The 14009-nt window shown below is 35.0% G+C and overlaps 2 protein-coding genes across 2 annotated transcripts; one reads left to right on the forward strand and one right to left on the reverse strand.

Moving 5' to 3' along the window:
* The first annotated feature begins 7371 nt into the window (after window positions 1-7371).
* Window positions 7372-9621, forward strand: LOC145592191 (reticulon-like protein B2). The gene is made up of 5 exons (XM_081648653.1): window positions 7372-7657; window positions 8545-8725; window positions 8812-8953; window positions 9034-9103; window positions 9208-9621. Exons 1-5 carry the CDS (start codon window positions 7468-7470, stop codon window positions 9375-9377), a joined length of 753 nt encoding a protein of 250 aa, XP_081504779.1. The 5' UTR covers window positions 7372-7467; the 3' UTR covers window positions 9378-9621.
* Window positions 9622-10999: 1378 nt separating this feature from the next.
* LOC145578612 (uncharacterized) lies at window positions 11000-12789 on the reverse strand. The gene is made up of 3 exons (XM_081635911.1): window positions 12612-12789; window positions 11511-11725; window positions 11000-11265 (listed from the first exon to the last, which is right to left on the reverse strand). The coding sequence occupies exons 1-3, from the start codon at window positions 12699-12701 to the stop codon at window positions 11034-11036; spliced, it is 537 nt and encodes a 178-aa protein (XP_081492037.1). The 5' UTR covers window positions 12702-12789; the 3' UTR covers window positions 11000-11033.
* Window positions 12790-14009: the final 1220 nt, after the last annotated feature.

Raw genomic sequence — 14009 nt, forward strand, 5'->3', positions numbered from 1 at the left:
GTCAGGTCACGTCGGGTCATACTTCTTATCGGGTTTGGGTCGGGTTTAGGTCGAGTTAATAACAGGTCGGGTTACATTCGGGTCGGGTGAACAATAGGTCGGGTTTAATTCGGGTTTTCACGGGTTAAAACGGGTTAGGGTAATTCTCGGGTTCGAGTTGGGTTCGGTTCAAGTCAATAATTTGCGGGTTAGAATCGGGTCGGGTCATTCTCAAGTTTGAGTCGGATTTGGTTCAAATCAATAATTAGTAGATTATAATCAGGTCGGGTCATTCTCGGGTTCAAGTCGGGTTCGGTTCAAGTCAATAATTTACGGGTTATAATCAGGTTGGGTCATTTCCAAGTCGGGTCATTCTCGGATTGAAGTCGGGTTTATGTTCAAGTCAATAATTTGCAGGTTACAATCAGGTCGGGTACGTCATTTCCATGTCAGGTCATATTCGGGTTCAACTAACTATAAATAGATAATTATCATTTTTATCAAGCTAATTATTTCCTTTGACTATAATATGTATGCCAATATACTTGGGAACAATAGTCTATAATTTAGGAAGATAATTATCTCCTTTGGCCATACAACAAATATATACTATATTTAACTCTTAAATTTGAGGATGATGCTCCTTTATTTTGCTGGCCTGGAACGACTTGGTCTCCCTAGACAAAATGCTTTGATCAACAATAGGGGTGTTCAAAAAAACCCGACCCGATTGTCCCGACCCGATTTCCCGACGACCCGGGTAATACCCGATGGGAATTTTCAGCGAAAAATCTGTTTTTTCGGGTCGGGTACCCAACCCGGGAAAACTGCCTTCTATCCGGGTCGGGACATGGGCCGCATTTTGCTAGATTCGGGTACCCGATTACCCGAATTAAAAATTAAATAAAAAAAGGGTTTTTCTACATTATAACCCTCCAACTTTCCGTTTTCTACGATGTGCCCCCTCTTTTTGAGAAATCTACACTGTAACCTTAAAATACATTTAGCTTCTATACGGTAACCTTGCCGTTATCTTGGCGTTAACAAATTCCGTTAGTTATATTTTTTTATCGATTTGCGTGTTAGAAATGGTTCCGTTAAAGGTTTTGGGGGTATTTTGGTCCTAAAGGGCCCAAATTGAGCTCAGATTTCACAAAAAAATGACACAAATGTCTTGTTTTGCATATTAAATACGTAAACACGCAAATCGAGACTTTTTTAATATGCAAAACGGGGCATTTGTGTTATTATTTTGCTAAATCTGATCTCAATTTGGACCCTTAAGTGCCAAAATACCCCCAAAATCATCTACGGAACTATTTTCAACACGCAAATTAATAAAAAAATATTATAAAATGGTGAGTAGGCCCCATTAACGGAATTTGTAGCAAAGTTGCCGTATAGAAACTAAATGTATTTTAAGTTACAGTGTAGATTTCTCAAAAAGGGAGGGCACATGGGTTCTCACTTCTCAATATATGCTCTCTCTCTATCCGCCGCTCCCTCTCTTCCTCTCTCTCTTCTGCCTCTCTCTCTCTCTTAGGGCTTTGTGTAACTGTGTTCTTGCCTTCTTCGATCTGCCCTTCAAGTGAAGTTTAATTTCAAGCGAGTTTAAGCGAGTTTTCAGGTAATTTCTATGCTCTTGCGAGTTTAATTTCGTTGTAATTCGTGGTAATCCAATTGATAGTGTATATTTCGTGGAAATTGTCTAATTGATAGTGTATAATTCGTGCTAATTGATAGAGTATTTCGTGCTATAATCTCTATTAACATGTATATGTCTTGAATTAATGTATGTTTTATTTTGAGTAAATGTATATGTCTTGAATTGATGTATGTTTTATTTTGGATGCAGAACGGGTCTGGGAGCTGTGGTTTTATACTTCATGTTTCAAAATTCTAAAGATCTCTTATACTCTTTTAATTTATGCATTTGTAATCTTCAAAATCAGATGCGATTACCAAATTTAAATGTCAGAGACCAAGAACCTCAGATGCTAATTGCAACAACGACTCTTTTAATTTCTGCATTTGTAATCTTGAATTGATGTATGTTTTATTTTTACCAGAAAATATAATTTTTGCATTAGTAATCTTGAATTGATGTATGTTTTATTTGTAATCTTTTAATTACAGCAGTTTTTTTTTTTATTTTTTATGCTATATTACAGCAAGTAAGCAAGTATAAATACATAAACTTAAGTAAAAATTTATTAAAAAAATAAGAATAAGAGATTCGGGTATCCTATGTCCCGACCCGAATAACCCGGGTACCCGAATTATTCGGGTCGGGACATGGGACAGATTATCAAGTACCCGAATTTCCGGGTACCCGAAAACCCGGGTACCCGGATTTGAACACCCCTAATCAACAATAATAAGGCGATCTAAAGGTGACTTGAAATTGGGTCAAGAACAATTTAAGTTGAATTTAGGTCAGGTCAATAACAAGTCGTGTTAATTTCGAGTCGAGTTAGTAACAGATCGGGTTGAATTTTTGGTTTGGGTAAGTAATAGGTAAGGTAAAATTCGGGTCGAGTCAATAACAAGTCAGGTTGAATTTGGGTCAGGTCAATAACAAGTCAGGCTAATTTCGAGTCGGGTTAGGAACGGGTCGGGTTGAATTCAGGTCAGGTTAGTAACAAGTCGAGTTAAATTCGGGTTTTGACGGGTTAAAACGGGTTTGGGTCAATTTCGGTCAAAGTCGGGTTCGGTGCAAGTTAATTTAATTGGTCGTTGTAAACCGATAAATCTGTGCAAATTGTAAGCCGATAAATTGGTCGTTAAAAAGCAAACTGAATGGTTCCACACACCCAAATGGACTCCTGGAGGGTATTAGGGACCATGGTAAACATTTCGGCAATTTATATTTCCGGGCGAAAAAAAAGTCAAAAAATTCCAAAATTGAAGGCTTTCGGGGCCCGGTGTCGAAAAGTCTTGAAATTCTATGGGATACATCTCGGGTTCATATAATGTCGTTTGGGACCATATATGATCATTATATGTTGTCATAAATGTTCGTTGTAGGCTTGAGTTAATGAAATCCGTGCAAGTTGTAAACCGGTAATTAAATTGGCAATTTAAAGGAAAATTGGATGATTCCACCAACCTAATTGGACTCCCGGAGGGTATTAGGTACCATGGTAAACATTTCAGCAATTTTATTTTTCGGGCGTAAAAAAAGTCAAAGAATTACAAAATTAAAGACTAATATCCACGTTTTTTAAGAAAATTTGGAGGTTTTGGGTCCCGGAGTCAAAAAAGTCTTGAAATTTTAGGGGATACATCCCGTGGTCATATAATGCTGTTTGGAACCATATATCATCATTATTTGTTTTTATAAATGTTCGTGGTGGGCTTGAGCTAATGAAATCGGTGCAAGTTGTAAACCGGTAATTAAATTGGTCGTTTAAAGGCAAATTGGATGGTTCCACCCACCCAATGGGACTCCCGGACGGTATTAGGTACCATGGTAAAAATTTTGAAAAGTTTTATTTCCGGGGGAAAAAAAAGTAAAAAAATTTCAAATTGCAGGTTAATATCACACTTTTTGAGAAATTTTGGAGGATTCAGGGCCTGATGTCGAAAAGTCTTGAAATTCTAGGGGATACATCTCAGGGTCATTTAATGTTGTTTGGAACCATATATGATCATTATTTGTTGTCATAAATGTTCGTGGTAGGCTTGAGTTAATGAAATCGGTACAAGTTTAAACCGGTAAATAGGCTGTTTAAAGGCAAATTGGATGATTCCACCCACCCAATTGGACTCCCAAAAGGTATTATGGACCATGGTAAACATTTTGGCAGTTATTATTTCCGGGCGAAAAATAGTCTAAAAATTCCAAAATTAAAGGCTAATATCCACGCTTTTTGATAAATTTTGAAGGTTTCAAGGCCCGGTATCAAAAATCTAGACAATACATATCGGGATCATATAATGTTATTTGGAACCATATATGATCACTATTTGTTGTCATAAATGTTCGTGGTAGGCTTGAGTTAATGAAATCAATGCAAGTTGTAAACAGGTAAATTGGCCGTTTAAAGGAAAATTGGATGGTTCCACCCACCCAATTGGACTACCGGAGGGTATTAGAGACCATAGTAAACATTTCGACAATTTTTATTTTCTGGTGAAAAAAAGTCAAAATTTTCCAAAATTGAAGGTTGTCCACGTTTTTTGAGAAATTTTAGAGGTTTCGAGACCCGATGTCGCAAAGTGTTGAGAATTTGGGGAATACATTTGGGGGTCATATAATGTCGTTTGGAACCATATATGATCATTATATGTTGTCATAAATGTTCGTGGTAGGCTTGAATTAATGAAATCGGTAAATTGGTCGTTTAAAGGCAAATTGGATGGTTTCACCCAACCAATTGGACTCTCAGAGGGTATTGGGGATCATGGTAAACATTTCGACAATTTTTGTTTCCAAGAAAAAAAAGTCAAAAAATTCCAAAATTGAAGGCTAATATCCACACTTCTGAGAAATTTTGGAGATTTCGGGACCCGGTGTCGAAAAGTATTGAAATTTTAGGGAATACATCTCGGGGTCATATAATGCCGTTTGGAACCATTTATGATCATTATATGTTGTCATAAATGTTCGTGGTAGGCTTGATTTAATGAAATCGGTGCAAGTTGTAAACCGGTATATTGGTCGTTTAAAGGCAAATTGGATGGTTCCACCCACCCAATTGGACTCCAAGAGGGTATTAGAGACCATGGTAAACATTTCGACAATTTTTATCTCCTGGCAAAAAAATGTCAAAAAATTCCAAAGTTGAAGGCTAATATCCACGCATTTTGAGAAAATTTTGAGATTTCGGGACCCGGTGTCGAAAAGGCTTGAGATTTTAGAAGATACATCTCGGAGTCATATAATGTCGTTTGGAACCATATATGATCATTATATGTTGTCATAAATGTTCGTGGTAGGCTTGAATTAATAAAATTGGTGCAAGTTGTAAATCGGTAAATTGGCCGTTTAAACGCAAATTGGATGTAAATCCACGCTTTTTGAGAAATTCGGGACGTTTTGAGGCCCGGTGTTGAAAAGTTTTGAGATTTAAGGGGATGCATCTCGGGGTCGAATAATGTCGTTTGGAACCCTATATGATCATTATATGATGTCATAATTGTTCGTAGTAGGCTTGAGTTAATTTAATCGGTGCTAGTTGTAAACCGATAAATTGGCTGTTTAAAGGCAAATAGGATGATTCAACCCACTCAATTGGACTCCCGGAGGGTATTGAGACCATGGTAAACATTTCGGTAATTTTTGTTTCCGGTCGAAGAAAAGTAAAAAAATTACAAAATAACAGGCTAATATCCACGCTTTTTGAGAAATTTTGGAGGTTTCGGGGCCCGGTGTCGTAAAGCCTTTAGATTTTAGGGGATAAATCTCGGGGTCATATAATGCCGTTTGGAAACATATATGATCATTATATGTTGTCATAAATGTTTGTGGTAAGCTTGAGTTAATGAAATCGGCGCAAGTTGTAAATCGGTAAATTAAGGGTCATTAAGGGTCTGTTCACATTTACTTAATTTCAATTCAGTTCAGTTCAATTCAGTCCAATCAGTTCAATTCAGTTTAGTTTAGATCCAATAAGTTCAATTCAGTTCCTAATTTCCCTCTCTCATAAAATCATTTTAGCTAAGTTCAGTTCAGTTCAGCTCGCTCCAATCGGTTCAGTTCAGTTCGGTTCAGCTCCAATCAGTTCAGTTCAGCTCCGCTCCAATCAGTTCAGTTCAGTTCAGCTCAGTTCAGTAAATGTGAACAACCCCTAAATTAAGTAACTACGTAGTACATGTCTACATGCATAATATTAAGTTAAAAAAATTTGTAACAAAAATAAACTTCCCTAACAATAAGCATAGTATGAAAAACATCCCATTTCAATGAAGTCGACAGTATGTCCCATTGAATAACCTATACTTAACGAATAAGAAAATATCAGATTGTCAAAATCTTTGGTCATTAGAATTCCGTGACAAACCTTATACTACAATATCATTAATCAATATATTTGTATGTAGTATTTTGTACCAAAGAAAAGTATTGTAGAAAATTACAAAATGTAGGAGCAGAAATCATGGCTAAAAAAATATCCACATGTCACACATCTAATGACTAATAAAGATACTCAGAATTAATGAACGATAAGTGTAGTTCAACTGTAATTTCACTTTGAAAGATTCAATTGATTATAAAATGACGAAGAAAGTATCAAGATTGAGAAAAATATACCAAATAAGCTTTGTCCCACCAGAATTGGAAGGCGACTTGCTTGCTTTCACGTTCTTTTACTATTGGCCTTCACGTAAAGCCTCTAGAACCTACTTATTTTTGTATTAGTGTACCTCTTAAAGAGCAATTTATGGGTTGGTTTGTTTCTTATTGACCCCTTTGAGGTCGTTGTTGATACTGCGTCACAACGGTCCAAAGCAGCTCTAGCTACTCCGTTTTTTTTTTGTTTATCTCAAATTATGGACCTATTTATTACTTTAACTAAACTAATTAAATTAATTAACATGTAAAGTAATAATAAGAGCAAAGGAAGAGTTGTAGGGTTTGGACGTGAAGAAGTGTTCGATTTAGTTTATGAGTACACTGCACGAGTGCACAATCAAAACACTCATGTGTCTACAACTTTGGTTGATTTTCGCTGTGTGTAATCAATTAACTGTTATGTTCAACATATTTTGATTTCTTGCTTTATAAGGTTTTATTTGATTGTCCCCTTATTTATTGCTTTATTTGGGGTTGACATTGACAAAAATTAGTTGATGACTTGATTCTAATGAACCAAAACCTTCATTAGACAAGAATTTTCCACAAGATGAAAATAACTTTTACTAAATTTGGAGACCCTTACTTTAAGTAATAAGACAAGTAGACAACAACCACTATCATTATAAGTAAACACGTATAAACTAAAGAAATCGAATTAATTCTTAATTATTTCCAAATACACCATACTAAGCTAAAGACTATTTTCTAAGTCCATTTAGAAGGCAATGAAACAATTCCCAGAGTCTAGACACGCGTCACACACCTCCTAAAGATGACGAAACAAACAAAAAGAAACAGAGATAATACTTCCAAATACGCCATTTGACCCTGTTAAAAGAAAAAAAAAATACCAATTCAATTTAAAAGTAATTCAATTTTAATTTAAACATATATAAACAGTTTGAACATCATTAAATAACAACTTAAATTGAACCTGACTTGACACGACTTAACCAAACTCGACCCAATTACCTTAATTTAATTCCCATTGGTAACATGTTTGGGTTTGGGTTAACTTCTCTAGAAACGGCTGACATTAATAAAGACAGAGAAAGGGGCCATTTTTTAGGAAATAAAATAAAAACCGAGCTATCATCACACAATTCAGAGAGAGAAAATATTGTCAGGTGAAATTTACAGAGAAATAGAGAGAGAAACAATCCGAAGTTTTCTAGGGTTTATCAGTTATGGCGGAACACGAAGAAAAACCTAAGTCTGAATCTCTCATGGAGAAGATCGCCGAGAAAATTCACCACCATGATTCTTCATCTTCCGATTCCGATGACGATAAATCCGCTCCTTCTTCTTTGAAATCTAAGATTTATCGTCTTTTTGGTAGAGATAAGCCTGTTCATAAGGTCCTTGGTGGTGGTAAACGTATGTTTCTTCAATTTTTTATTTTCGCATTTTTTTGATTGAAATGTTGTTTGTATCTTCTGAATTTGCTTGATTTTCGTACAATTTGTGTGAATTGGTGATTGTTTTGAGCTTGATTGTTGTTGATTAATGGAGATCGGGAGTAATTTTGATTGTAATTGTGGTTTTTATTGAATGATTTGTTTGTGTGATTGATTAGACTGAAGTTTGGGATTTGATCATATTTGATTGATTAATGTTGGTGTGACTATAATTCGAAGGATGATTGTGACATAGATCTAGTTTTTGATATGATTTCTGAATTTTGATCTTATCTATGTTACATGTGAAATCGTAAATTTTGTGATCATAATTCATAATTGTTGAATTTTAAGTTTTAAAGAGGAATCGGTGTAATTAGGCATGATAATGTTACTACTTTTCGATGTTTTGTTAGTAATGAATACTGATACTTTATTTAGGTGGAAAAAGTAAAAGTTGAGTTGGGTTTGTTGAAATGTATTAATGGCCTTTTTCATGTCAAGTTATAGCTTCAATGTTGATGTTTATGACTGTAGTCAAAAAGGGATTATGTGATGGTGTGAAAGTTTAAAGTACTTGATTACTTTAACGCGAGGCGAAACGATGGTGTAAAAAGATTCAATTAAGGGAATTAAATTATGCAAAAGCTTAGAAGTTATTTCAATTAGAATATGAATCTTCTTAAATCGTAATATAGATTCCTTTATACCCTTTTTAGTTGGCTATAAAGTTTGGAGGTGTTTAAGAATTGGTGTAAGAGTAATCTACAAGTTTCTTGTTTATTATAGTAGTATTCATAGTATGTGGGGATATTCCACTTTTCACTTTGTTGCTTGCATTTGTGATTCTGATTCACATGGCTGCAGCTGCGGATGTTTTTCTCTGGAGGGACAAGAAAACTTCGGCGATAGTTCTTGGGACTGTCACAGCTGTTTGGGCTCTATTTGAAGTATTTGAGTATCATTTGCTCACTCTGGTTTGCCATCTCTTGATGCTTACAATTACCGTGCTGTTTCTGTGGTCAAACGCTTCAACTTTCATGAGCAAGTAAGCTGTGGTTATTGTCATTGCTATGTCCTGTAACTGAAGTTCTTCCTACTTTTTTTTTGTTAACACACCTGATCTCTCTACAGGGCTCCCCCACAAATCCCCGAAGCACGAATCCCAGAAGGTCCTATCCTAGAATTTGCCTCTGCCTTGAGATATGAGATCAATCGAGGTCTTGCTTCTCTTCGTGAGATTGCTTCAGGAAGGGACCTGAAAAAGTTTCTCGCTGTATGTTCCCCTGTAACCGTTACAACTGCTTATGTAATACTTTTGTTAGTGTTGAACTTACTTTGATACCTCTTTATCAGGTGATTGCTGGATTGTGGGTTTTCTCAATTTTGGGCAGTTGCTGCAACTTCTTGACTCTGTTCTACATATGTAATGTCCATTTATTCTCAAGCTCAATGATTCTTCATATATGGTTACATATACTGAATGATTTTCTTATTTTCATTTGCTTGGTTTTCACATGGGTTAAATAGGCTTTGTTCTCCTTCACACCGTGCCTGTGCTTTATGAGAAATATGAAGATCAAGTAGATGCTTTTGGTGAGAAGGCCATGATCGAGTTAAAGAAGCAATATGCAGTCTTTGATGCAAAAGTATTGAGCAAAATACCAAGAGGTCCGTTGAAAGACAAGAAGACAGCTTAATGTGGTAGAATGTTAAGTATGAGGTTTTGGTGGCCGTATTCATGGTAGGTTTATTTGTCCAGTGAATTATATTACTCGGGTAGGAATTGCTTGCTGGAATTTGTAAGCACTTTCGATATACAGTGATAATCATTATGAGTATTTCATACTAAACATGGGGAAGACAGCAGTTTTTATTAATACGTCTGCACTTTCTGAGATTATAAAGTGATGCCATTCTTCGTGAATGGTTGTTTGATTGATCCTTGTGTTTTTCTTGCATATTTAATCTCTATTTTTGTAGATGGTATATCAAATTGTGTTTATAAATGGATGTTCTAATCGACAATTTTCTATATGGCATATATTGTGTTACTCCTCCAATAAGATTCTTTTCGGTGGTGTTCAATATTCTGTAATCTTGAAACATGATTAAACTGACTGAATATCATGTTTGCTGAACTACTTATGCTCCATAGATGGCAGTAATATGATTATTTCTCATGTCTTGACTCTTGAGTCTTGAGCTGTAGTATGCACTCAGCACTCGGCATCTTGACGTGTAGTATGCATTTATGCACTCGGCAGGTTCTATCATTTTCTTAACACTACTACGGACTCTATGGAGTTATTGAGGGGAAGAGTTCATTTATAAGGGCGGGGAATGTTAAATTATGTGCTGGACACAGTATTATTAACCATGTTGGTAAGTTAGTGTGAAAACTGATGATGTTTTCCTTTTTTAATTTTTTTGGTCTAATGGTAATTGTAATGTTTAAATTATGGTCTGGTTGTGCATGATATGTTCGTAACTTCGTATAGCTTTGGCCTTGGCTGAATTATCAACAACGGGAAAGGGGAATTTCCCTTGAATCAGCTTTTGATTTTCTGTTAGGGTCAATTTTCAATGTCCAATCTGTTTCTGTTTTGAGAATAAGTATGTGAACACCCTACCCTAGGTCATTAATCTAGCCTTGTTCTGAATTTTACTCTAGATCGGTAAATCCCCCTCTCTCTAATTGAGACTTCCCGCTTTATTTATCGAACCATGTAAATTTGTGTGTTCTTTGTTGTTTATTCCTTGATTTTTTTTACAATATTAAGACGTGTTTAAGCTTCTTTTTCTCTGTTATCATTGGATTCATTGCTCATGAGCTGATGAACCGCAATACATAATTCAAAATACGTCAAAACAAAATCTTTAAAAATGATAAAACTTGTATGTATATTTATAAAATCTTTGTAGTATGATTTTTGAAGTTATAGATCCTTTTTAATTCTAAATTCAGACTTTCCTTTCTTCTTGTATTTACATGCCAAAGAAAGTAGAGTTCCTTTAGTCATAATCGAGAACGAATATGAACTAAGGTTCTTAAGAGGGTGGTAACTGGAGCACATAATAAGTGCTCTCTTTCTTTTCTCATCACCAAAGAAAAAAGAAACGATCTATGGAACTGTAAGAATTTGTTAAGAGTGAAAACACTAAACCTCCTACGTGACCTTCAACAAAATAGATGTATAAATTAGGGTATTCATCAAATTTCCCATCACTAAAAAAGAAATATAAACTACTATGAACGAGAGTGTTGTTCAACGGTTCAACCAGAGAAGTTCCAGTCACTCATTCAAGCTCTGTTATTTGAAACTCCTGCTAATTCAATCACCACTTGTAAGAAGCTAAACTCGGGATGATTCCTCAAAGTAATCTTCTCGCGCATTCTTAGCCAACATTAGGCACATCAACCAGAAGAGGGCTGAATTGAGAGACATAAAGGCGCCACCTCCCATGAGCCCTGTTTTAGCAGTGGGGCAAGCGTAGTTTGGGGTGTGATGCACCGTGTGACTCAAATGAAGCTGTTGACTGATTGTTGGCCATAAGAGCAGTGTAGCAGCTAAACCCGCTATCAGCCTGTTTATGTTCCAAAAATATGATAAATCTCATTTGTATTGGCTCAAAATCGACATCACTAATAAAATGTGCAACACTAACTAATGAAAAAAATACATGGATTTGCTTAGAATAAAATGTGCAACAGTAACTAATGGGAAAATCCATGCATAAGACACTAGCAGATTAAGTAGAAGCAGAACAACATTGAAATTACACAAAACTTGAAAAATCATAAATAAATTAGGAGAGAAACAACAACCTACCAAGTAATGCTGAAGAAAACAGTCATGACTTTGGTACCAAAGATGGCATGAGTGGGAACTGCCTTGTTGTCATAGGGGTGAAAAATCGACTTGAACCCGATAACAGTAGTTATTACCAGAGTAGCCAAAGATGTATATCCCAGGGCTACGGTTGGATCAGAGGGATACTTGCAGATTACAACACCCTTCCCTGCTATAGGTGTTCCGGTTGAAGGCTGCATATCATAAGTGTGACTTATTAGATGCGTATGTCAATGCTGCGAAAGATATCGTTTGAATCAACCAAGAAAGACATGATATACCATCAGATGACAGCAGTTGTTCATTTTAATCTGGGAGTATACTTTTTTTTTTTTTTTTTTTTTTTTTTTTTTTTTTTTTTTTTTATATATATATATATTTTAATTCATGTTGAACATTTTTGGGACTATTATCTGTATTTTGGTAGTCTTTATGTTATAAATGTTATGCTCTTGTCCCTTGTATAAGTTATTTTTTGAAGGGAGATTTAAGTAGCAGCAAAGTGATAATATTTTGATCTGCTTCATATTATGATCCACGACTTTCTACTTTCAAGATCACTACATCTCGTTCTATGAGCGTGCATTAGGGCACGAATGCACATAAATTACATGAACTCAAGTGGATGTGCTGTGTGACTTGTTACACCTGAAGTGGTGCGCGAATCAGGTGACACGAGTGCTAGCCTAAAGCACATGACTAGCAAGGGAGCGCGACTAAAAGTTTTGTACACTAATGTGTATCTAAGAATCTACACAATTAAATTTGAAGTTTTGAATTAGATAAACCATGTACAATTTCAACCGGATAAGTTAACATTAGTAATGCAATCAAAAGTTCAAATAATGCATCAAAAGTTCAAAACAACTCTCAAATCTCAAACACAGGAGACTCGAAATTAATACACAATGTATTATATTCAGCACAACAATAATCGGGACGGGATTGAAACCTAACCATCCAAAACTGATCTCCGAATCCGAATTAGCCCAAAGGGTGAACTAGATGAAACACAAAAAATATATATATATATATATTCTGCACAAACTTACAAAGGCATAGAAAAAGTAATCAAAATACCTTCTTATTTTCAGCAATAACACCGCAAATTAACGACACGACGCCAAAGAAGGCAATTAGGATAGCCATCTGCTTCATGCTTAACGCCATCTCACTAAGCCTGTACAGGGAGAGGACTATGGCCCTAACAATGAAATTTTTTTCTTTTTCTTTTTTTTTTTTTTTTCTCAAAGTTGTGGTTTCATTAAAAAAAATCTTTTTCACATATTTATAGGTTAGCCCTAAAGTTGTTAAATAGAAATATATCACATTGTAACAGGTAGAGGAGGACTAGAGGTGCTGATTAAATTACACAATTTCTATTGAAGTTGGGAAATTTTATCCAACTCAAAGACAACTCCACTAAAAATCTATCCTTATTAGTAATATTATTATCCGTTGACAAAAAAAAATAAAAATAAAAATAAAAATCAAAGATATTTTACGTTAAGATTATAAGTAGTACAAGCATTGACAATAGAATTTGTGTAATTACTTTTTTATTTAATTTATTTTTTATGCGAATGAGCCACAAGGACAATACAAATTACAAATAAAAATTGCTGCAAATAAATCACAAGGACAATACAAATTACAAATGGAAATTGAGAAATTTGAACCTGTGACTTATCGTACACAAACTCTCGGTCTTAACTACTAAGCCAAGATCTCATCAATTTAGTTACTTAATTTTCATTTTAAGATGGTTTAAAGGCGCAGAATACAATTTCATCCAACTTTGTACATACTCCCTCTATATCCTCACTAGTAATATTATTATCCACCGACAAAAAAAAAAAGAGAAAAAAAAAAGGTAATACAAGCATAGACAATAGAATTTGTGTAATTTTTTTTTTATTTTATTTTTATTTTTTATGCGAATGAACCACAAGGACAATACAAATTACAAATGAAAATTGTTGCAAATGAGTCCAAGGACAATAAAAATTACAAATGAGAACTGGGAAATTTGAACATGTGACTTATCGTACACAGACCCTCAGTTTTAACCACTAAGCCAAGATCTCCTCGATTAGTTACTTAATTTTCATTTTAAGATTGTTTAAAGGCGTGGAATACAATTTTATCCAACTTTGTACATACTACCTCTATATTATGAAATTTTCTCATTTGCATATTATACCTTCCAATGCATATCCTTAACCATTTATGCCAACAATTCTATATTTATCAAGTTTATTGAAAGTAAATGTCATGAAATACCAGAAATTAAAGTAGATTACAAAATCACAGTTAATTTCTTACAATTATTACACAGCATTGGCCAGTCACAATCCAAACAACACCCCTTACATGAAAACAGCACAACATGAAGAGTGGCCTGGTCTAGGAAGATTGCACCCTTAGACATCAAACAAGAGGAGTTGAGGGTAAGCAAAGCTAAACTATGTCTGACCT

This window comes from Chenopodium album, chromosome 2 (assembly GCF_948465745.1).
Source record: "Chenopodium album chromosome 2, dcCheAlbu1.1, whole genome shotgun sequence".
Classification (NCBI taxonomy): domain Eukaryota; kingdom Viridiplantae; phylum Streptophyta; class Magnoliopsida; order Caryophyllales; family Amaranthaceae; genus Chenopodium; species Chenopodium album.

Excerpts from the sequence above, each read along its gene's own strand:
- LOC145592191 (XM_081648653.1), top strand. The coding sequence starts at position 7,468 with ATGGCGGAACACGAAGAAAAACCTAAGTCTGAATCTCTCATGGAGAAG. Across the intron at positions 7,658-8,544 it reads GGTCCTTGGTGGTGGTAAAC|CTGCGGATGTTTTTCTCTGG; the intron begins GTATGTTTCTTC and ends ACATGGCTGCAG. Across the intron at positions 9,104-9,207 it reads CTTGACTCTGTTCTACATAT|GCTTTGTTCTCCTTCACACC; the intron begins GTAATGTCCATT and ends TGGGTTAAATAG.
- LOC145578612 (XM_081635911.1), bottom strand. The coding sequence starts at position 12,701 with ATGGCGTTAAGCATGAAGCAGATGGCTATCCTAATTGCCTTCTTTGGC. Across the intron at positions 11,726-12,611 it reads TTATTGCTGAAAATAAGAAG|CCTTCAACCGGAACACCTAT; the intron begins GTATTTTGATTA and ends TATGATATGCAG. Across the intron at positions 11,266-11,510 it reads GTTTTCTTCAGCATTACTTG|GCTGATAGCGGGTTTAGCTG; the intron begins GTAGGTTGTTGT and ends GAACATAAACAG.